The sequence below is a fragment of the Caretta caretta genome, chromosome 6 (genome assembly GCF_965140235.1).
Source record: "Caretta caretta isolate rCarCar2 chromosome 6, rCarCar1.hap1, whole genome shotgun sequence".
In the NCBI taxonomy this organism is placed as follows: Eukaryota; Metazoa; Chordata; order Testudines; family Cheloniidae; genus Caretta; species Caretta caretta.
This window is the reverse complement of record NC_134211.1, coordinates 68,178,619-68,203,744: the sequence shown is the minus strand read 5'-3', so window position 1 is coordinate 68,203,744 and position 25,126 is coordinate 68,178,619. Positions and strand designations below refer to the sequence as shown.

General features: G+C 45.9%; 1 protein-coding gene across 1 annotated transcript in view; it reads right to left on the bottom strand.

The window, feature by feature from the left end:
• The window catches only part of LOC125638793 (cytosolic phospholipase A2 zeta), a 42,898-nt gene extending 37,355 nt beyond the window's left edge, over window positions 1-5,543 (bottom strand). Inside the window, exons 1-2 of the mRNA XM_048854929.2 lie at window positions 5,346-5,543; window positions 3,430-3,502 (exon numbers count right to left, since the gene is read on the bottom strand). Of these exons, the coding sequence (XP_048710886.2) occupies window positions 3,430-3,502; window positions 5,346-5,456 (184 nt within the window). The 5' untranslated portion in view covers window positions 5,457-5,543. The remainder of the gene's footprint in view (window positions 1-3,429; window positions 3,503-5,345) is intronic.
• Between the last annotated feature and the right edge of the window lie 19,583 nt (window positions 5,544-25,126).

The following is a 25,126-nucleotide window of genomic DNA, read 5'->3' as shown; positions in this document are numbered from 1 at the left end:
TATGCATAGCCATATGAGAGAATTGCAACAATGTCATCATCATCATCAGCCATTGACTACCAACATATTGTTGCAGAATCCAGGACTTCAGCATTATTGTAGCCTTAGCTGTATAGATACTCAATATTTAAATAAATTTAGTATTGGATGTTATAGCTAAATCTAAAAACAGACTCAATCTCAAAATCCATACTAATTAAGAAAACACTGTAAACCCAAAATGGCCAACAGGATTTTAAAAGTCATGGGGCTGTAAAAGCAAATATTAAAAAAGGGGAAGGAAAAATTAATCAAAATATAAGAAACAAAAATGGATTGGAGGGCACAGAACAGCTTTACTTTTAGCATCATTCATGCACATTACAGAGTTAAACAATAAGCATAACAACAAAGGGAGAAAGAAAAGGGGGGCTGTAGTCCAGGGAGAAGACAGATGTATAGGGGCTCGAAGTAAGACAGAAAGTTTATGCAGATAGTTGCAGGAAGGCAAGAGTTGAAGGCTCTCTCAGCCACATTGGTGAAACTGTGTGTAAAAAACACAGTGAAGGCCCTGGCTGGATGTGCACAGGGAGCAGAGACATAAGAGTTACTAATTTGAATCCTGGCTCTATTTCAGTCCTTGAAAATATATAAATACATTTTAGTAGGAAAAAGTTTTATGTAAATATTGTGACAAATTTCCTCCTCTATCTTGGTGGGTTAGGCGTTAGGGTGTGGGTCAGACTCGGGTGCTTCTCCCTCCTGGGTAGCCTCCTTTTCAGCTGCTCAGGTCCGCCTACCTACGAGAGCGACTCTCTGGCTTTGGGCCAGCATTCGGGTTCCCAAGGCCTTAGCTGCCCTTCTTTCCCTTTTCGTCTTTCTACGCCGTCAGGGAGTGGAGAACAAATCTGGGGATATTTCAGAGAAGGTTGGGGGTTGACAGTCTACTGTGGATGCCTCACTACTTTCAGGGCTTCCCCCTTTCTCCAATTCGCCTATCGGGAGTAAGTCTCCAAACCCTGGGAAGTCCCTCCCTATGAGCACCGTGTATCGGAGTTTAGGGACTACACCTGCTGCTACCTCAGTAGTGTTCCCCTGAATCTTGATTTTTACTGGGATGGTGGGGTAACCACCAACTGTCCCATGGACGCATGTTATCCCCATATGCTTAGCCCACAACAGCTGAGTACACTTCACGAGCTTCCCCGAGACAAGCGTGATAGCACTCCCCGAATCAATCAGTGCTGTGGTCTCTACCCCATTTAGCTTCACTGGTCTGGTGTACATATGTGGGGTTAGTGAGACCCCCACAAGGTGGATTAGGGAGCATGGGTCTGCCCAGTTCCCCAGGTTACATTGCATAGGCTCCTTGGCATTGGGACACTGTACAGCTATGTGTCCCCACTCCCCGCAGGCGTAACATCTGAATGGAGCCCTACGCGTTCCCCGGTTTCTTGGTTTGGGCAGTCTAACATCACGAACCTCTTTCCCCTCAGTGCTCCGACTCTTTGTGGCTTCTGGTGGGCCTTCAGCCCCGCTCTTTTTCCACCTGGGCTCTCCTGGTTGGCCAGTCACCCGAGCTCTCAGGCTTGGTGCTGCTAGTTTAACCCAGGGTGCTTCTTCCTTAACTGGTAGGGTCAGCTCATTTGCCGTCCTTCGCCTTTCTACCAGCGCGACAACCTCGTTGTAGGTGGAAGGTCAGTTCTGGCTTACCCAGGCGTGAAGGTCTGGAGGTAGTCCTCTCATGTATCGGTCGATGACAAGAACCTCTAGTATCTCCTTCGGACTCCGGGAATCAGTTCATAACCACTTTCGTGCAAGATGGATGAGGTCATATAAATAGGAGCGCGGGGTTTTGTTTTCCTGGTACCTCCACTCATGTTATCACTGGGCCTGCACTGCAGTTATTACCCCAGATCTGGCCAGGATCTCTGCTTTCAGCTGGGGGTAGTCTGCCGCAGCCTTTTCAGGCAAATCATAGTAGGCCTTCTGGGCCTCCCCACACAGGAATGGTGCGAGGATGCCAAACCACTGTTCTCAGGGCCAAGCCTCCTGCAGGGCTGTCCTCTCAAAGGCCAGGCGGTATGCCTCTACATCATCCGCCCGCATCATTTTCTGCGGCCAATTGCTGGCCCGTATGATCTGCATCCCATCATGGCCGCGGTTCAGCTCTGTAAGGACCTTTACCGGGTTTACCAGTTCCTGCAACATAGCCTGGTCCATCAGCAGGTGATTAGTCTCTTGATGCAGCCGCACTGCCTCCTGTTGGGCGGCTGCCTGGACAGAGGTAGCCTCCTGCTAGGCAGCTGTGGCTTGTATCAGTGCCCACACTACTTCCTCCATTGTGGAGAAGAAAAAAAAATAAACCCTCTCCCTTTTTTTTTTTTTTCCTTCTTTCTACAAACACCCTCCTTCTTCCGCCGCGCTGTGCACACCAGATCCCACTTCTGAAACCAGTTGTGACAAAGTTCCTCCTCTTGGTGGGTCTTGCGCTTATTGGAGGATTTGCTCACCTTGGAGCTTCACAGCAGCCCTTAGTTTGGCCATCTTCATGAACCCACAGTCCAGGTCGACTCCTCCTGTGTCTGACCAGGAGTTGGGAGGTTTGGGGGGAACCCGGGCCTGCCCTCTACTCCGGGTTCCAGCCCAGGGCCCTGTGGAATGCAGCTGTCTAAAGTGCCTCCTGGAACAGCTGTGCGACAGCTACAACTCCCTGGGCTACTGCCCCATGGCTCCTCCCAACACCTGCTTTATCCTCACCATAGGACCTTCCTCCTGGTGTCTGATAATGGTTTTATTCTTCCGTCCTCCAACAGTCCGCATTCTCACTCTCAGCTCCTAGCGCCTCTTGCTTCCAGCTCCTTACATGCACACCACAAACTGAAGTGAGCTCCTTTTTAAAACCCAGGTGCCCTGATTAGCCTGCCTTAATTGATTCTAGCAGCTTCTTGAGTGGCTGCAGGTGTTCTAATCAGCCTGTCTAATCAGCCTGCACTGCAGTTATTACCCCAGATCTGGCCAGGATCTCTGCTTTCAGCTGGGGGTAGTCTGCCGCAGCCTGTCTGTCTTAATTGTCTCCAGAAGGTTCCTGATTTTTCTGGAACCCTCCCTGTTACCTTACCCAGGGAAAAGGGACCTACTTAACCTGGGGCTAATATATCTGCCTTCTATTACTCTCCTGTAGCCATCTGGCCCGACCCTGTCACAATATATACTGAAAATGACCGATTCATAGATTCCAAGGTCAGAAGGGACCATCATCATCTAGTCTGACCTCCTGTGTAACACAGGCCAGAGAACTTCCCCCAAGCAATTCCTAGAGCAGATATTTTAGAAAAAACAAGCAAGCTGTGGGGATGCAGTGTTACATCAACCAGAGGAAATCCTGGCTATGTTACAGTTGTGCATTGTGTAAAACATGAGTCTGCACAACATTGGTCAAGTACTTACATAGATCTGTACCCTTGATGTTTCTGGCTCTGAGGACTTTTACTGTGAGGTTGTAATAAGGATGCTTCTCACGCTGTAAAGACAAGCAGGTTCTCTGTTAATGTCAGCTTCAGCACACCTTCCAAAAACATGCAAATATCAAGATAAGGGAATGAAGTGGAACAACCCGCACAGAGTCCACTATAAGTAAATCTTAGTTTTGAATGTAAGAACTATTTGAAATTGAGAAAGTGAAGACATAAGGTGGTATCTCTGAAGAAGGTGGGCGAAGAACAGAGGCAGAGCACCACAGTGAAGGGAGGCTGAGAATTAAATGAATTCCCATCTCACCACAGGTAAAAGTGATCTTTTTTTAGACAGTCAAACTGACAGTCATAGAAGAAAAAAACTCTTTAGGGCTCACTGTTGTTACAGCTCAGTTTCAAATAGCTTAATTAACCCTATTACTGCTGAGCTATAAATTAGATATTAACTTAATTTTTAAATCCTTCCTCCTAGCTTAGTGTGTCCCATTCATTTGTACAGAACACTTGAGCTACATTGCTATATCGAGCACAAGTCAGTTGGCCTGGGTTCTGAGACTCACTGCCATGGGTCTTTTTTTCTTTTTTGTAGTCGAGACATATCCCCATTTTACAGATGGGTACTAAGGATAAGATTCCTCCCCCAGCTTACCTCACAACAGTGTTGTAAAAATAAGTTGTTTGTGAAGCACTCAGATACTATAGTGATGAGCACCACAGAAAAGCCTATCAGGAAATTAATAATTTTGTCTTCAAAGCAGGGTTTGAATGGGGCAAACACTGAACTATGAAGATAAAACAAAATATTCTGTGCACTGAATGAGGCAGGGGTCCAATATATTAAGTGATCATGTAATTAAAGACTATTGCAATGAATGCAAACAAGGGGAGCAAACTAAGGTTCCATAGACAACCTTAGTAGTGGTTTCAGAGTAACAGCCGTGTTAGTCTGTATTCGCAAAAAGAAAAGGAGTACTTGTGGCACCTTAGAGACTAACCAATTTATTTGAGCATAAGCTTTCGTGAGCTACAGCTCACTTCATTGGATGCATACTGTGGAAACTGCAGAAGACATTATATACACAGAGACCATGAAACAATACCTCCTCCCACCCCACTCTCCTGCTGGTAATAGCTTATCTAAAGTGATCATCAAGTTGGGCCATTTCCAGCACAAATCCAGGTTTTCTCACCCTCCGCCCCCCCCCACACACACACACAAACTCACTCACCTGCTGGTAATAGCCCATCCAAAGTGGTCACTTTGTCTATCTTAACAGCAGCTTTAGCCTGGCTGTAAAACAAGGTTAACAGCCACTCTGCACTACATATTGGAACTCTTGCAAGGTAAGGAATAACTAATTACCAAGTTACCAGACATAGTTGTATTGGTAGTTTAGACAGGGGCTTACTCTGGGCTAATCCTTGCCATACTTGGTAGGATTCAGAGTGTAAATTCCCGTTAGCCTGGGGAGCGACTAAAAGGAAAGTGCACAGAATTGCTCTGCTTCTTTATAGTCAAAATAGACTATGGATGAAATCTGCAAAAACATTTCCTTAACTTTGCTCCCACTGAAGTCAATGGGAGTTTCACCACCCCTGACTTCAGTGGGAGCTGACTTAAGGCCACAGAGAGCACTTTTTAAAATTTCACCATACATTGCCAAACAGACTCCTATGAAGCCCAGAGTCTAGGAATGAGCAGCTAAGCCCAGTCGCCATCACCACCTTTGCTATCCAAACTCTGCTTTAGGTAGCTTCTCCTACACATGACAAAGGCTGTGTTCACCCTGTTTTAGGGCTGCTTTTATGCATGTGTCATAACTTTTAGTCGCTTCTCTCTCATGGGGGTGATGACACTTAGCACAAAGGAAGGGCAAAAGTTTACATTACCCGCCGGTGATAGAGCCCGGTATCCTTCCTCTCTTTCCTCTGGAATAGCACAGCAGCCAGAAGTGGGAACATTCGGGGTGACACCCTGCTAAGCAGCACAGCACGGAACATGGGAGACCTTCCCAAACCCTGAGGTAAAGAAACAGGAGTGAAAACACCAAGTCACTGGAATTTGACCGGCTGCTTCTCCTCACTCCTCTGAACTGCTGTAGCTTTATCCTAAGTTACACACAGAGCTCTGCTCCAATAGGGAGAAGCAACCACTGGGGGGGGGGTGTTTGGGGGTGTGGCTTGGAGTTGCATAACAATCCAGTTTACAGCCTCGCTGGCAGGTTTTTCCAAACACTAGCAGTAAAACGTAAGGGTGATAAATAAAGTAGATCAAGGGAGCGGAAAGAGGGTCTGACAAGAAGCACTATGTTTTCTTCCAGACTCTGACACAAACTTGTTCTGTGACTCTGGGCAAGTTGCAACTTCTCTGGGCTTGAATTTCCTGGTCTGTTGAAATACAGAGAAATCCCTGTGTCACAGATCATTAGTGTCTGCAAAGTGCATTGAGATCCTCTGATGGCAGGCAAAAAAGAAAGACTAGATAACAATCAAAGTTAAGAATCCAAAGAATTAAGAGGATAAGGAAGATATTTACGTCTATTATGGGGGGGGGGAATAATGAGGGAGGAAGCAGAGGAAATTATTAGTTAAAAGTATCAGGGGGTAGCCGTGTTAGTCTGTATCCAAAAAAAACAACAAGGAGTCCGGTGGCACCTTAAAGACTAACAGATTTATTTGAGCATAAGCTTTCGTGGGTAAAAACCCCACTTCTTCAGATGCATCCAGGTGCCTAGAGCCCAGCTGCTCACCAGATCTGCCGCCAGCTTCTCCTCCTCCCAGCCCCCAAACCTCCAAGTACCTAGTACTGTCTAACTTAAACTAAGCCAATAGACACTACACATCTGTACCTCCTCCTCCATTGATGCTAACCTCTCCCACAAGTGCCCTTACCCTGCCCCACTGCTCCCCAGGTGACTGACTATCCCCCGCTGCATCCCACCCAATGCCATCTGTCCCCGTTTCCAGCAGTTACACACCTGGAAATTAGGTGTTGGATGAAGAGTTAAGGAAATCTGAATATACTAGAAGCTTTTTGCCCTGCAGTAATCTAGAGCCTTTTATTAGTTCTTAATACAGTCAATTTTATATCTGAGTTACTCTGACTGTGACCTCAGTCCTAAAGGCACCATTCCACTCAGAACTGCAGCGTAAGGAAGTAATCGTGCCTAGATAGCACAGCAGCATACACCTTATACAAGCATAACTTGATCAGATCAGAGCATGGGTCTGAGCAAAAAAATTGCCCTTTGCTCCTGCAGTTGCTGATGTCTGTGGCATGTTTTGATTCAACAAACAAAAAACAAAACAGCAAGGAGGAAATTTGCACAATTCCCCTTTCTGTTGTTGGCCCCTATTTGTGAGCACCTTGCTAGTCAATGATCAGGTTGTTTCCACTCAAACAATCACTCCTCCCCTTTGCCAGCGTGTCTTCTAACATGCTGCATGTTTAAAAGGTGTTGTCAATTTCTGGCTACATGAGAGTGGGCTGCCCAACCAATGGGAAGTTGCTGGTGGCATCCTCTGCAATAAATGGAGTTAGGGGTATGGGAAGAGCTGTTAAATGAAGCACTTTATTTTCATATATGGGGAAAGGGAAATATAAATTAAAAAAACTGAGTTCCCTTTCACACTTTACCGTAGAAAAGATTGATCAGCTGGTCTAGTCACTGGGTTGATCTGGACAACAATACAAAACTAATCTGTAAATCTTAGTTCTTGAAGAAGTTCATTCACCAGCTTCACAGCCCTTTGGTTTTTTAATCCAAGTTGGTTAAATCTGTAGGCGAAGGCCAAAAACTTCATTGGTTGTATTGCTTGCCAGAATCACATGCGAAATAAACTCTGAAGAAGTGGGGTTTTTACCCACGAAAGCTTATGCTCAAATAAATCTGTTAGTCTTTAAGGTGCCACCGGACTCCTTGTTGTTTTAGTTTAAAATGACAGTTGTTAATAGCTGAGACACTGAAGTTTGGGATTTAAAAAAAAACAAACAACCAAATGTACTGCAAATAAAACTCAGGAGAGGGGTTTGGACAATTAGAATGGGATTGAGACCTTGGGCCAAATCCTGCTCACTTTTCTCATGTAAGTAAAACTCTGACTTCATGAGATTACTTTGGTGGGCAATGCAAGCACAATTTGGTCCCTTCTTAGTATGGACCCAATCCAACACCCATTGCCATTGACTTCAATAAACACTGGATTTGACCCTGTAAAAAAATTATTAAAAATAGGTACTAGAATACTTTGGAAAAAATATAAACAATCAATAGTTTCAGATTTTATCCCAGGGCTTTACGGGTATTTGTTAATGAATTTCCTGAATAACTGGCAATTAATTTAGAAAAGGTAGAGATAACTGGAGAATCTCAGACATTGTAATGCCAAACTTCAAGCCACCTGGCTATTTGTCCTGAATCTAACTTAATTCCCTAGTAAAATAATAGGGCAAACTGAGCCACACACATCTGAAAGTGCCTAAAAGATAATGGAAGCTTGAGCAATTAGCACCATGGCTTTGAATCATAGGACTGGAAGGGACCTTGAAAGGTCATCTAGTCCAGTCACCTGCACTCATAGCAGGACTAAGGGTATGTCTACACTATCCACATTACAGCACAGCCACAGCAGTGCTGTGACATGGGCAGTGTAGACATGCTTTATCGCTAAAACTTTGTCACTCAGGGGTGTGTTTTTTCACACCCCTGAAAGACAAAAGTTTTAACTCTGAAAGTGGCAGTGTAGACACAGTCTATATATTATCTAGACCATCCCTGTTTGTCTAACCTGCTCTTAAAAATCTCTAATGATGGAGATTCCACAACCTCCCTAGGCAATTTATTCCAGTGCTTAACCACCTTGACAGTTAGGAAGTTTTTCCTAATGTCCAACATAAACCTCCCTTGCCGCAATTTAAGCCCATTGCGTCTTGCCTTATCCTCAGAGGTTAAGAACAACAATTCTTCTCCCTCCTCCTTGTAACAACCTTTTATGTACTTGAAAATGGTTATGTTCCCTCTCAGTCTTCTCTTTTCCAGATGAAACAAACCCAATTTTTTTCAATATTCCCTCATAGGTCATGTTTTCTAGACCTTTACTCATTTTTGTTGCTCTTATGTGGACAAATTGGAGAAAGTCCAGAGCTTTCCTGCAACGTGGCGCCCAGAACTGGACACAATACTCCAACTGAGGTCTAATCAGCGCGGACTAGAGCAGAAGAATTACTTCTCATGTCTTGCTTACAACACTCCTGCTAATACATCCTAGAATGATGTTCGCTTTTTTAGCAAAAGTGTTACACTGTTGATTCATATTTAGCTTGTAGTCCACTATGACCCCCAGATCCCTTTCCGCAGTACTCCTTCCTAGGCAGTCATTTCCCATTTTGTATGTGTGCAACTGATTGTTCCTTCTTAAGTGGAATACTTCGCATTTGTCCTCATTGTACTGCATCCTATTTACTTCAGACCATTTCTCCAGTTTGCCCAGATCATTTTGAATTTTAATCCTAACCTCCAAAGCACTTGCAACCCCTCCCAGCTTGGTATCATCTGCAAACTTTATAAGTGCACTCTCTATGCCATTATCTAAATCATTCACTGAACCACTGATAACGACTTTCTGGGAACAGTTTTCCAACCAGTTTTGCACCCGCTTTATAGTAGCTTTACTAAAGTCAAGATATACCACGTCTACCACTTCCCCCCTATCCACAAGGCTTGTTATGCTGTCAAAGAAAGCTACGGGGTTGGTCTGATGCTACTTGTTCTTGATAAATCCATGCTGTTACTTATCACCTTATCTTCTAGATGTTTGTAAGGAACAAATGAAAGGAACAAATCCTGCCAAATCATAATTTATTTTGATCCAATTACGTAATTAGACATGAAAAGATTTGCGTAACATTGCAACAAGTTATCACTGGAGCGATTGTGTTTCAAGGAATGCTGGCATGCCTGGAACATTGGAATTCTTGGGTGGGTGGGACCAGATAAGATATTTGGTGGAGGTGAAATACTTGAGTGAGAGGAGGAGAAACTGGTGTGAAACTGCTTTGCTAGATAAACATTCAACCACCCCTCCCAACATAGTTGTCTAAAAAGGGCTCTACCCAATATTTTACTATGCAACAGCCAAAATAAGTCCAAGAGTGGTGATTCCTATAAAAAGGCCAATCCTGCACAACCACTGCATCAGAGATTGTGCATGATCAGACCTAATACTGAAAACAAATATATAAATTAGAAAGACATAAGAATGTAAGAAGAGTAATTGTGTTGTATTATTGAAATGCCACACAACGCCCTATAGTAGGGGTAGTTAATTATTTTTGTCAAGGTCCAAATTTCTTGGTCAAGGTATAGTCAAGGTCCAGACTCCAGACCAAATAATAAAAACAATTATAATACAATAAAATAAATTATTAATCAATAAGTAAATAAAAAGTTTTCATGATCCATTCAAAAGCATCTGCCTGTCCCGATTTGGCCCATGATCCACCTATCAACTCTCCCTGCCCTATAGAATCCTATAGCTGACACCTGCTTTCAGCAATAGGCTCCTGCAACAGCAGGCAAAGCCATTGAATCGGTCTGTGAGGTTTAAAAGTTATGCAACTTCCACAGATAGTAGAGTTTCCCACTTTGTTTCAACTTATGACATTTTTACTCTTAGACATTGTTTCATCTTTAAATTAACAGAACCCTATCCTGTAACCCTTACTCATACTAAATATTCCCATAGAAGCGAATAAACTACAAAAAAGATGGATTATCTCTTGCTTCTCTCTTATTTTAGATAATATATATTTATGGCAAAATCTGTTCTGCCCTTTTATATCATAGTATAAGAATAGATATTACACAGGAACTGTGGATATTGATTGTAATTCATCTATTGGCTTACCAATTTTTCCATCATCTTTGGTGGTGATCACATTTTACTCTAAGATTCAAAATATTCTATTGTGAACAGCAATTTGATACAATGGGGAAGGGGAATGAGTTTCCAAAAACGTTTTTCAGGCTACTCACAAGAACTTGGAGTTTAGACTAGCCCCACACACACTACTTATACTGAAATCCCTGCAGTGGGCTGAAAATTCACTATTCTGATTCCTCTATATCCTTAAATACCACAGTACTGGCAATGACCTACCAAATTCACGGTCCATTTTGGTCAATTTCACAGTCACAGGGCTTTAAAAAAATCATATAATTCATGATTTCAGCTATTAAAATCTGAAATTTCATGGTGTTGTAATTTTAGGGGCCCTGACCAAAAAAGGAGTTGTGGTGCGGGGGGGGGGGGGTCACAAGATTATCCCAGGGGTTGTGGTACTGCTACCCTTACTTCTGTGCCGCTGCTGGTGGCGATGCTACCATCAGAGCTGGGCTGCCGGAGATCAGCAGCTGCTGGCCAAAAGCCCAGCTCCGAAGGCAGAGCCGCCGCCACCAGCACAGAAGGATGGCATGGTCTGGTATTGCCACTCTTACTTCTGCACTGCTGCCTTCAGAGCCGAGCCCTTGATCGGCAGTCACCACTCTCTGGCCGCCCAGCTCTGAAGGCAGCAGTGCAGAAGTAAGGATGGCAATACCATACCATCCTACCCTTATTTCTGCGCTGCTGCTGTCGGGGCGCTACCTTCAGCGCTGGGTGCCCAGCCACCCCTCTCTGGCCACCCAGCTCTGAAGACCGTACAAAAGTAAAGGTGGCAATGGCGCGATTCCCCCTGCAACTCCCATTTGAGTCAAACCCCCCAGTTTGAAAAATGCTGGTCTCCCCCATGAAATCTGTATAGTATAGGGTAAAAGCACACAGAAGACCAGATTTCACGGTCCATGACGCATTTTTCATGGCTGGGAATTTGGTAGGGCCCTAGCAAAGAATGAAACCGTCATTTTAGGCCTTGTCTAGGACAGAAAACTTGCTAACTAGAAAATGAAAAATCAACCTAATTACACCCCAATATAGACACGTTTAAACCAGCTGAAATGGTGTTGAAACGGACTTAGTTTGACATGGTAAGCTGAGTCTCTCAGGCACCAAGCCAACAAAGGGACAGGAAAGAGGCATTCTTTCCCAGTTGATCATCACGACCTGCACTTACAACTGGTATTTTATTGCAAGGGCATCTATTTTTGTTTAAATGACAAAGTTTGTTTTTTCCTTACATTCTGTGACCCCTCCACCTCTCCTCTCCAGGAATTTTATTAAAGTGCTGCAAGGGCATTGGAACATTCCCAAAAGTGGGTGGGGACTGAGGCCCCCACCCCGAAGCTCTGCCCCTCCTCTTCCCACCAAGACCCGGACCCTGGCCAAGCCGGAAGCCATAACAGGGCCAGGGAGTCTGCCCCTTCCCCCAACCAGAGTGAGATAGGGGCCAAAAGCAGCCCCGTGCCCGTGTCCCCACCCCCAGCCTCCCTGCCCAGGGCAGATGGAGGGACCCGCTCCCCATGTGGCTCTCCCCGACCTGGCTCTGGCCAGGGGCAAGGTCTCAGAGCTGCAGCCCGGCCAGAAGAGCTGTGCAGGGCTGGGCAGCTATGGGGAGCTGCAGCAATCCCTCCACCTGCCCACAGTGCAGGGGGCCCAAGGAGCGCAGCCCCCAGGCCCCCTGCCCAGGGCAGGTGGATGGTCTGCAGCTCCACACAGCAGCCCACATGGCTCTTACCATGGCTGGGCTGCTGCTCTGAGGCACCGGAGCCGGGTCAGCGCAAGCCATGAGGGCAGCTGTGGGGAGCTGGTGCAGAGTCACGGACCATCCACCTCCACCTGCTGTAGACCAGGAGCCCGGGGGGCTGGGACATGGGCTGGGGGGACGTGCGGCTCCCACAACTGTCCTGGCTGCCTGGCCAGGGGGTGGAGCCATAGGGGAAAAGAGGTGGGGAAGGGAGTGGGGTCCACCCCGGCGAAAAGGTGATGGGCCAGGCCTGTCCATTTTCAAAAAGTGGAGGGTCCTGGGCCCCCCCATTCCAGCACCACTGGCTCAGAGCCCTGACACCAGTAGCCTGCCCACAAGGATAGGACTCACCCTGGCTCTCAGAAGCCTACTTGTTCATTGCAGGGTGACACCAACAGCCCTCCCAATCCAAAGTCTCCCCAAATCTGTCCTCACTAAATACTTAGCTACCAGACACTGACTTTTCCACTCTGGTTCCTCATCCCAAAGGAGGGAAGCTAACCCCCACTCATCAGTTTACTTTGGCCCCCACACTCCAGACAGTTTGCACACCAGAGTCCTGCACAGGGTAAAAATAGACAAAGTTTATTTAATAGAAAACACATATTCAAAGATGAAATATAAAGGAAAAGCAAACAGAAAAGTTACACAAAAAACAAATATACAGACGTAACCTCAGGCTTTACACTTCTATATTAGATAAAATCCCAAATCTCATACTAGTTATCTATTGTCTTTAGACATTTTCCCAGCATACCACCTAGCTGCAAGGGGGATCCAGCATTTCATGGATGGCAGTCCCTCAGAACTTGTCTACACTTAATGCTGCTTCAGTGTAGACATTACCTAGACCGATGGGCGGAGGGGGTGGGGGAAGAAGGGTTCTCCCCTCAGCACAGCTACCAAGAGGAGGTAACTAGGTGGATGGAAGAATTCTTCCGTCAACCCTGCGCTGTAGGGGTCGACTTAATTTCCTAGTGTAGACCAGCCCTTAGTTTCTGGATGCTCTTCAGTTCAAAACCTTAACCATGTAAAAGCATTTGAGGTGGGGGGGAGCAGGGGGAGTTGTTAAGTCACTATAGATACTCAACGTGGGGTAAACTCCCTCCTTTCTTAGACCAGTGGCTCTCAACCTTTCCAGACTACTGTACCCCTTTTAGTAGTTTGATTTGTCTTGCATACCCACAAGTTTCACCTCACTTAAAAACTACTTGCTTACAAAAATCAGACCTAAAAATGCAAAGTGTCACAGCGCACTATGACTGAAAAATTGCTCACTTCCTCATTTTTACCATATAATTATAAAATAAATCAATTGGAATATAAATGTTGTACTTACATTTCAGTGTATCATATATGGAAGCAGTATAAACAAGTCATTCTCCATATGAAATTTTAGTTTGAACTGACTTCGCTAGGGGTTTTCATGTAGCTTGTTGTAAAACTAGGCAAATATCTCGATGCGATGACTGGTACCTCCCCATACTTGAGGAGCACCAGCTAAAGGGGAGGACACATGACCTCCTCACATCTCCTCCCTGCCCCACCCCCAGCCCAGGGCCCCAGTGCTCTCCCCGCCTCCCATTACCTGCTAGGGGGGGCTCTGTCCTCCTGCTGCGCCAGCTCCCCCTCAGCACATTCAGCTGCTCCCCCTGGTAGCGAAGCCCGGGCAGGGAGAGGAACGGAGCTAATCCTGGTTGCTGCTCTGTGCAGTGTGGCCAACTACCTGGGAGAGAGCCTGGTTGGGGAGGAACGGCGGGAGCCGCCTGCTCCCTGCCTGGGCTCGGCTTCTGGGGACAAGAACCAAACGTACTGAGGGGGCTCCAGCTCGCTCAACCTTTGTCCCCAGAAGCTGAGCATGGTCGGGGGCAGCCTGCCGCCGCCACCACCACCAGGCACTCTTCCAGGCAGCTGCTGTGCTGTACTAGGCAGCATCCCAGCAGCTCAAAGAAGCTCTGGCCCCACCCTTCTGCTCCCCAACCCCAGACCAGCTTCTCAGGGGCACATTTGACCTTGCATACCCCCCCGATACGTTGCCTTAAGATGTATCCCCTTGACGATCTCTGCTTTACTGCAGGGGTACATGTACCTCCTGGTTGAGAACCACTGTCTCAGGCCTTGTCTATAGCACAAAATTAAGTAATTACCGCAATTTTTCATGTCCACACTAGCACCTTCTGTTGGAGTGCATCCTCGCCAGGAGCGCTTCCACTGACTGAAGGGGGGCACTGTGCGGCACTGACAGCTGGAGCCTCACCACCCCAGGGCTGGCAGCCTGAAGGCCCAGCGCCACCTCCCAGTGAAGGCCTGAGCGGGGGAGCACCTGGCTGCCTCTCACTGAGGGATTGGGAGTGTGTGTGGGGAGCGGGGGGGAAAGGAGAGGCAATCCCTGACCAGGAGGCGGCAATAGCAAGGTATCTTCCATAATGGTCACATCCTGTGGAAAGTGTGGGGACAGGAATGATTATCAGCCCCCCCCCCGTGCTCGCTCTCCCCAAGAGCCACATGCCCAGTGTACAGCAGGGTCCAGGAAGAGTGATTTACCCTGTGGCTACTCACCATTTTGGGGGTCTTGTGGCTCATGGGTGTTTGTCTGGGGTCAGCCAGTTAGTGACAGGTGTGTGAATACTGGCTGAGTTTTAAATCACTGAATCAGTGTTGTGTGTGTTGCAAACAATACTGCTTCTGTAAAATGTTGCATTTAAAAACTTCACAGAGATGACCTTGGGAGCCTAGCCTCCCTCTTTGTTATAGGTGGCTGAATGGCAAGGCAGAATTAGAAAGTGGCCAAGAAGAACTAAGGAGGACTTTCTGCGTGATGTTACGACGCACTTTGCCTCCGAGAAACAAGAATTGAAGGAGTGGCAGGACAGTGAGAAGAGGGAAAGAAAGGAGAACGGGGCTCTCCAGAAAGAAGCCATGGAGCAGGTCTTAAAGGATATGGCGCACCAAGAAGACAGGTCGAGGCGATATTAGCACTGCAAACTGAGCAGCTCCACGCCCGCCCACCCTCTCCTGCAACTGCTGTCACAAAACTCTTTCCCATTCGCCCCCCAGACACCACCAACACACTCTTATTCACCTCCTGGCTTCAGTCTGTACCCATGACATTCCACTCCTCCCTGCACTGCGGACTCCCACTACCCACTGCACTCAACACCCATCCCTCTGCAGTTTGGCCTCGTTGAAGTACAGTACCCACTGCATTGTAGTCCAAAGGAAAAGGTTGGATATGATCCCTGGACATACACAAATCTTTAGCTGTCCCGGGACCCCTCCTCCTCCTGCTGAGACCTTCCCTTCCCCCATCGCCCTTGCTGCTGCTAGGTTTTTTTTTGTTTTTGTTTGACTCTTTCCTCCGGTTGTCTTTGCTTTCAAACCAACACAATTCTTTTAATTAATCTTTATTCTATTAACTGAAAGCTAAGAGCCCTGCAAAGCAACATACAAATTATGTTAAACCCCCTTATTGCATTATGTGCACCAATCACCTCCTAACAATACAAGCACTGCAATCCTGACGTAGCAACAAATATTAGTGGCTTTCAGCTTCAAATTGCTTCCTCAAGGCATCCTTCAGCCCTGTGCTGTGCCCCTCTAATAGCCCTGGTCTCTGGCTGTTTGAACTCAGGATCCAGGCGCTGAGCCTCTGCAGTCCAGCCCTGAGTCAAGCTTTCACCCTTCCTTTCACAAATATTATGGAGTGTACAGCACACAGCTATAAGCATAGGAATATTGTCATGAGCCAGGTCCAGCTTCCCATAGAGGCAGCACCAGTGGGCTTTTAAACTGCCAAAAGCACACTCAGCAGTCATTCTGCACTTGCTCAGCCTGTTGTTGAACTGCTCCTTGCTGCTGTCAAGTTGCCCCATGTATGGATTCATAAGCCATGGCATTAAGGGGTAGGCAGGGTCTCCCAGGATCACAATGGGCATTTCAACTTCCCCTATGGTGATTTTCTGGTCTGGGAAAAAAAGTCCCTGCTTGCAGCTTCCTGAACAGGCCAGTTTTCCAAAAGATGTGTGCGTCATGCGCCTTTCCGGATCAGCCTGTGTTAATGTCTGTGAAATGTCCATGGTGATCCACAAGCACCTGGAGAACCATTGAGAAATACCCCTTGCGATTAATGTACTCAGTGACTAGGTGGTCTGGTGACAGAATTGGAATATGCATCCCATCTATCAGGAATGTCCAGTTATTCCCCAGTTAGGGAAGCCTATTTGTGCAAAGTCATTTATGTCATGCACGTTGCCCAGAGTCACGGTCTGTTGGAGCAGGATGCGATTAATGGGTCCTGCGCACTTCCGTCGACATAAGTCCAACGGTAGACTTTCCCACTTCAAACTAATTAGCGACCAATCGGCAGCAGTCTGGAGTAGCCAGCTTCCACAATGCAATCGCCACGTGCTTCTCCAATAGCAGGGCAGCTCTCATTCTCGTGTCCTTGCACCACAGGGCTGGGGCAAGCTCATCACACAGTGCCATGAACGTGGCTTTCCTCAGCCAAAAGTTCTGCAGCCATTGCTCGTTATCCCAGATGTCCATCATGACGTGATCCCACCACTGAGTGCCTGTTTTCCGAGCCCAAAAGCAGCGTTCCACTGTGGTCAGCACCTCCGTGAATGCCACAAGCAATCTCGTGTCATAACTACTGCACATGGCGAGATCAATGTCGCACTCCTTGTTAGGGGGCTTATTCCTTCACCCACTTACTTCCCTGGTCCTTCTCGCATGAACAGAGAGCAACAATACCCAAAGTCCAAAGGTGCAAACAATTCGATGTTTATTGGGGTGAACTTCCAGCAAGCATGATTCCAGTTTCCTTCCTTAGTATCCTCCTTCCCAGCTCTGACACCACAGAGCCTTACACCTGTGTCCCTGTTCCCATTCCTACCCTTAGCCAAACATGATTCCAACTTCCTTACTCCCGTTCCCTGTTCCCATTTCCCCCTTTAGCAAAACATGATTCCAATTTTCTTACCCCCATTCCCCTGTTCCCATCTCACACACCCACATGCCCATGCCTACCTACTTCCTGATTGACTGCAGACTATATAGTAAAACTTGAGTTCTGCTTTGCTATACCTTAACCAATCATTTTCCTGAAATTTAACTAACCAATCCTAACATATTGTAACATGATTATGTACCCAATTATATCCCACCACCTTAATTAGTTTACACCCAGCAAAATTAATTATACAGCAGACAGGAACAATCACAGAACCAGACAGAGATTATACAGACAAACAATAGCAAAGTGGGAACTATAATGACAAGACAATACAGAAGTGAGGATTTCACATCCCAGCTATTGATAAGCGAGTTCTTGCCAGACAGGATGCTATCAAACTAAGTTTCCTTTTACATTTTCTAGGCACTTCCCTTTCTCTGAAGGTGATAGGAATACAATCCTGTCCTGATAGTGCCTAACAGCCCAATAGCACCTTATTTCAATATGACTAGTTTGGAATGTGAGGATGTGACTGTTTGCTTCCCAGCTTATGGCTGCCTCTGCTGCTTAGCCAAAGGCCTTAGCCTAAGAACAGGGCCTCAGACTGTCACAGTAAGAGAAGGCCCTTACACCAGCAGACAGTGATTTTGATTCTTTTATACCTCTATAATTAGCCAAGTGATAAGAATACACCTAAATTCTTAGAGTATCGGCCTTTACAGACAGGCCTGAATATCTATATCCTAACACTCCTCTTGCCTTTGTAGTTTAAGGAATAACTCCACTGACACTCGTGACGTGTTGGTCAGAGTGAGCAGCGTACTGGTCAACAGTTCAGAATCCATTCCTGCAGACCGAAGAGGCAGGGCATGCAGTAAACAAACCGTTGAAAGACAGCGCCAAATGTGGACGGAAGCACATGGATTGCTGGGATGCAAAGCAATGCATCACGGGTCATTGGAACAGGACCCAGGATGCCCCACAACCCCCTCTGCCTTCCCACAAGTCTTAGCAGCAGAAGAGAAACAGGTGCTCTGAGGGATAGCTGCCCAGAGTGCACCGCTCTGAATACCATTGCAAGTGCCGCAACTGTGAACACGCTATTGCGCAGGCAGCTGACAGTGTGAATACACAACAGTGGTTTCCCCTCAGCGCTCTCTGAGCGGTGCTGTAACTCTGCCAGTGTGGACATGCCCTTACATTGGTGGGAGCATCACTAGATACTCACAGTTGGGTGGACATAAGCTTGTCTACACCGGAGATAATCTAACTCTGTAGTATAGATGGGTCATTACTTTTCCAAAATGGTTTTGGTTTTTTTCAGTTTCAAATTGTTTCAATGTCTTTCAATTAACTCCAATGGTCCATCAGTGTCTTTTCCTGGTCTGTACAATATGTGGGTACTTGAAGCTAGTTTTGTGTAAACAACTGGCTTGGGAGGTAGCTCTGCCTGACTGCTTCCCCACCCAGCTGGGTGATGATGCTAAAGTTGCACCACAGTTACAATTTTCTATACATACCCACCCACGCATTCATAATCATAGTCTGTAGACATAGCTCATAATGACTATCAAGTTCAGAACATTACCATCTTTCACAAAAGACCTTACTCTACACATTTTAAACTACAGTAATACAGTACACAGTTGGTTTAACAGCTCATTTGGGAGGGCGGGGGAGAAGTCTGAACCTTTTCTTCTCTTGTAGCATATGGACCCGATTGTCACTGGGACCATCTATAGAGTTTCACAGAATACCAGGGTTGGAAGGGACCTCAGGAGACCACCTAGTTTGCACAGCAGAGACCAGCTTGGGGAAAAAATAAACACAAAGTTTATGTGATAGAAAAACCACAGATTCAAAAAGATGAAATAGTAAGGGAAAGCAAACAGAAAAGTGACACAGAAAACACAAAAATGCAACCTCCAGTTTTACTCTTTCGCCTTAGATAAAATCTCTTTTCTAATACTAGTTATCAATTGCCTTTCAACAATTTCTCAGCGAACACCCTAACTATAGGAGGGATGGCAGTGTTCATGGACAGCCTTCTGTTGTCCCCCAAGCTCTAGATAAGAGACTTAAGTCCCCAGTCTGCTTTAAAAGACTTTTTTTTCTGTTCATTCCCACCCCCCCCCTCAGTCCATGGTGACTCATGGTTATTCAGAGTGGGGAAATTGTCTTTCCATTAATCTAATGATCCATCCTTGTCTTTTCCTTGGCTGGACAATAGGTAGTTATTTGAAGCCAGTTTTGTGTAAACACCTGGCTTGGGAGGTTCCCCTCTCCACTTGACTCCTCACAGCCCTGCTGTGAGGTGTAGTTGAAGTTCTTGTATAGATTATGAACACAGTTTTCTACAACACAAATATACAGATTCATAACCACAGTCTGTATCCATATCTCATTCCTCAGACTTTAAGGCCAGAAGGGACCATCATGATCATCTAGTCTGACTTCCGGCATGTTACAGGCCACTCTGGCAATAGGCCCATATCCTCTGGCTGAGTTACTGAAGTTCTCAAATCTTGATTTAAAGACTTAAAGGTAAACAAAATCCACCATTTACTGTAGTTCAAACCAGCAAGTTACCCATGTGCCCTGTACTGCAGAGGAAAGCGAAACCCCCCTCAGGCTGTCTGCCAATCTGACCTGGTCGAAAATTCCTTCCTGACGCTAAATATGGTGATTAGTTGGACTCTGAGCATGTGAGAGAGACCCACCAGCCAGATAGCTGGGAAAGAATTCTCTGTAGGAACTCAGACCCCTCCCTCTCTAGTATTCCATCTCCAGTCATTGGAGATATTTGCTAATAGCAGTCACAGATGGGCCACACACCATTGTAGGTAATATCATACCATCCCCTCCATAAATTTGTCAAGCTGAGTCTTGAAACAAGTTAGGGTTTTTGCCCCCACGACTCCCCTTGGAAGCCATACCATCAAGTTCAGAACATTACAAATTTTCATAAAAGACCTTACTCAATACACTTTTATAATACAGTACCACCATATGCAATCAGCTGGGTTAACTTCTCATTTTGGGGGTTTAAACCTGCTCTTCCCATGGGGTGTCACACCCCTCTTATGAGTTTGGTGCTGGAGTTTTGGTCACTGGCCATAACATAAGCTTCACCTTTGCCCCTCCTTTCTAGGTAAGATGTCAGATACCTTGTTCTCCTGCCACAATATGTTTAATCTCTGTATCATACTCCGGCAAAGCTATGCTTCAGCATAGCAATCTGGAGTTGGTTCCTTTTGTTCTATGGAGCCATACGAATGGCAAATGGTCTGTTAACACCATGAACTAGTTATTGAATAGGTAGCATCTGGGTTGTTTTACAGTCCACACAATAGCATAACACACTTTTTCTGTGACAGAGTAATTCTGTTCAGTGAGAGACAGTTGATCAGAAACGGCATGGGATATTTCCTGTTGTCCTCTAGTTTGCATCAGTATGGCTCTGAGACCCATGGTGGATGCACCAGTGCAGAATTTAAACATTTTCCTAAAATCTGAACTAGTCAAAATGGATTTCTTTGATAAAACTTGTTTCATTGTATCAAACTCTTTAGACAGGTGTCTGACCAGAGCACTTTTTCTAGCACAGACTAGTGATAGCAACAATATCACTGAAACCTCCCACAACATTTTCAATAATAGTTAGCCAGACCTGTAAAAGAGTGGACTTATTTTTTTAGTTGTAGGAACAGGTCAATGCACAATATATCCACTTTCAAGGGATATAGGTGGATTTGGCCCCCAGGTAAGGAAACCTTGCTATCCCCACAGTAGGCTGACACGTTTACTGTGGGCATGTCTACACAGCAAACAAAACAAAAAATGCAGCAGCAAGTCCCAGACCCCAAGTGAACTGACTGAGGCTCGCGCTTTGGGGTTAAAAATAGCAGTAGAGATGTTTCCACTCAGACTAGAGCCTGGGCTCTGAAACCTGGTGAGAAGGGTGGGTCTCAGAGGCTGGGTTGCAGCCCGAGTAGCAATGTCTATACTGCTAGTTTTAGTCCTGTAGCATGAGCACTATGCGTCAATTGACCTGGACTCGGACTCGCTGGCATCAAATTTATGTACTTTGCAATGCAGATGCACGTAGTGAGGGCTGCCTCCCTACAAAACCTTCCTCACATGTGTTTAGTGTTCCTCCCAGGAGTCGCTAAATAAAGCAATATCATCTATGTAGCTGAAAGCAAAGTCGTGGAACCCATGTAATACCCGATTAACCAGGCTCTGGAATGCAGCACCTGTATTAATTAATTCAAAGAATAGCACTGTGGCACAGAGGCCCATTGGTGGTTCACTACCCTGTGTCAGCAACTCTTGTCAGGCCTGATGCACTCCCTACAACTAACATGCTGTAATGATATATACTCAACAGGTGGCATGTAAAGTATATCCCCGGAAAACTAACAACTCACCCATCATTAATATTATTGCATGGTATATGTACAGGTAACGTTCAAAATTACAAACATTCTGAAATTATTTTCCTAAAATGTGGGACAAGCAGGATATAAGGTACCCTATCCTAGGCAAAGGATGTGGTTGTCCCTGCTGGAGTCACTGTGCAAAAACTAACTGGGTGGTGAAAACCAGGGTGTGACCTGCATGCTTGTAGGCTGGCTGCTGGTGTCAGTGTTATGAGTCACAGTGGTATAGCATTTAGAGCACCCACAGTTACAGGGCAGGTTCAACCTCTTACTGGTCTGGGTTGAACTCCAAAGAATCATGAGTACCTTTAATTCAAAAAGTCTAAAATCAGTAATGAATGCAGACTTCTTCCGTGACTCAGTGTCCAAAGGAATTTTCTAGTATCCCTTGGTTAAATCCACAGTAGTTAGATATGCTTAGCAGAGCTAAACATTTAATATACCTCCACACAAGGCATAGGGTAAGTAACTGAACTATAAGAGCATTAAGTTTTCTATAATCCACACACACACAAACTTATGGTACGGTCAATGTTCCCTCTAATTTTTGATAGGCCATGTGCGCAAAAAATTTCTTCTGTGCAAATTTTTGCCAGGCCGTGTGTGCAAAAAATTTCTTCTGTGCAACTTGTGCTTCTGTGCAAATTTTTGTGCATGCAGCGTTTTGCCAGGTGCCCGAGGTTTAGGATCTGTGTGCAAACGCACACGCGCACAGCTTAGAGGGAACAGCGGGTACGGTCTTCCTTGGGGACTAGGACAACTGGGGAAACCCAGGTGCTGTATGACTGCTACAATTCTATGTCTAGCATGCTTTCTTTGCACCTCCCCCTTGATCCATTCCCTCATTGTCCTTGGTGTTCTGTAAACCCTGTTAGTTACTGGGTGTACCTTATTGGTATCAATGTGATGCTCTCTCAAGTGAAATTTGTTAGCAAACATCCTTTTTTGGCTTTGTAACACAGCCATGACTTCCTTATTAGTGGGGTTAACTCTTCACTTACATTAATCCTCTCTAAAGAGGCGTCCCCCCTATTCTCAGAAATTAAGTCTAGGAGAGGTGATACGTTGTGGTCCTCACCTGCACAGCATATCATGTTCACCACAGCCTCCCTGTTATGGTAAGCTTTCAAATCTGTTAATACATACCCTTTGGTGTGGGTCTTGACCGTAGCGTTTCTGTACTTTGTAAGTGACTTCATTTCATCTATCACCTCAAAGAGACCCTCCCATGAGTTCTACATTTTAATGCTTTTTTACAGGGGTTCATACCAGAACCACATCACCTACATCAAAGACTCTCTCACTAAGCTTTTTGTACAGACTTTCTCCAAGGTGATGCTGTTCAATATCTCTGCCCTGAACTTAGATACAAATTCAGTCACTGGTTCCCCATCTGTGTCAATGTTACCTTCCCACAAATCTCTGACCAGATCTAGGGGGCTTCCTTCTATATAAGAGGTCAAATGGGGCAAACCCTGTCAATTCTTAGGGTACTTTTTTGTAAGCAAACAATAGGTAAAGCAGTAGCACATCCCAGTCCCTTGCCTTCCTGTATACATTATTAGCATGGACAAAGTGGGTTTCAACTAGGTCATTTGTTTCTGGATGATATGAGACAGGCTTTAATGGATTTACCCCACCCCTTTTCCACAATTGAGAGTATATGTGGGACAGGAAATACTGTCAGATTGTGGGTCAAATTTCTTTTGGAAAACCAGCCTAGTAAATATGTAAAGGACTTGCACAGTTGCCACTGTTTCTGCTTCTATATTAGCTAGGGCTGCTGCCTCTGGGTATCTGGTAGCAAAGTTAACTACCGGCAATATATATTTTTCCTGTTTTTGGATGGCTTAGGGACTGGACCAGTAATGGCCATTGCAAGCCTATGGAATGCTTCTCCAGTTACAGGTAACAGTTGCCATGAGGCTTTATAAAGACCTGTAGCCTTTTTCCGCTTTTGGCACATGACAGGTCTTAGAACAAGGTTGCACAACTTAGGGCCTGTGGGCCGCACAGACCGCACCAGAGCAGCGCAGAAGCCCACAGCCTGTTCAACAAAAATATTAACTGCCGATTCATTAGCATTGTCATGTTTACATCATTTTAGTTTACACAAGTGTGTAAACAGACAATACTATACATAGGTTGTTTCTATCTAAATACATACAAAACAAGTTGAATTTAGAATATAAACTAATACAGGTGACTTTAAATCTTATTACAATATGTAGAATATGTTTGGCCCACACACGCTTGTGCTTAGGTTTATGAGGCTCTTCTGTGTAATATGGTTGGGCACCATGGTCAGAGTATCCCTTTATTTCTAGATTTATACCATGCCAAAAAACAACATTTTCGGAAGCCTTTCAAATGTCCTCTATACTCCTGGATGTCCAGCAAATGGACCAGGGGTGGCCAACCTGTGGCTCCGGAGCCACATGCGGCTCTTCAGAAGTTAATATGCGGCTCCTTGAATAGGCACCGACTCCAGGGCTGGAGCTACAGGCGCCAACTTTCCAATGTGCCGGGGGGGCTCACTGCTCAACCCCTAACTCTGCCACAAGCCCTGCCCCCACTCCACCCCTTCCCGCCCCCTCCCCTGAGCCTGCCATGCCCTCACTCTTCCCCCCACCCTGAGCCTCCTGCACACCATGAAACAGCTGATCAGCAGGTGTGGGGAGGGAGAGGGAGGCACTGATCAGCAGGGCTGCCGGTGGGCAGAAAGCGCTGGGAGCTGGGGCGGAAGTTAATGGGGGGCTGCTGACGTATTACTGTGGCTCTTTGGCAACGTTCATTGGTAAATTCTGGCTCTCTCTCAGGCTCAGGTTGGCCACCCCTGAAATGGGCAATCATGGGCTAAACACAATAATGCTGCCCTGTATTTACCACTCACCAAGAACTGTTTGGTGTGCAGTAAACACAGCGTCCCTGTTCTTAATCACTGGGGCTTCCCTATATATCCTACTCACTTCCATAAAATACCCACCCCTATTCTCCTTTGTAGGGGCACTGCTGTGAACTGGTTTCCTAATGCACTCCCTAGGGAAGGATCTCTGTCCTGATCTTTAACAAACACTACTTGTCTCTGGCCTATCTGGAGGCTCCATTCCCTGCAATGCAGGCAAAGCATCCTTCCCTGTTCCCTCTCTCTCTCCCTCATCTGGGGTAGGCACTGCAGGTTACCACATCACTAAGTTTAGGCACAGATGTGATATAATTTCTAATCAAAACATCTGCAGGAATACCATCCCAATCATATTTCACCCCCTCCCACTGCAGCTCTAAGTGAGCAAATTTATGCCACTTCTCAGACATACCTCTGAAAGTGGTGCAAAATATTTCCACCATCTATTTCATCAGATTCAGGTCCTGGAATACCTTAAACTCATCAGCTGAGGCCAATGGTAGATGGCTTCACAGTCTCACAAGGGTGGAGACAGCTATTCCAACAGGGTTTGGCTGCTCTTCTCCTGGTAGCTGTTTCTCTTCACTTCTCCTGCCTCTGAAGTATTTGTGACTAGACCAACACACTTGTCTGAAGTGGCTTGACTTTGTTTTGAGGAACTGACCTAGCCATGGAAACAGTAGAAGCAGA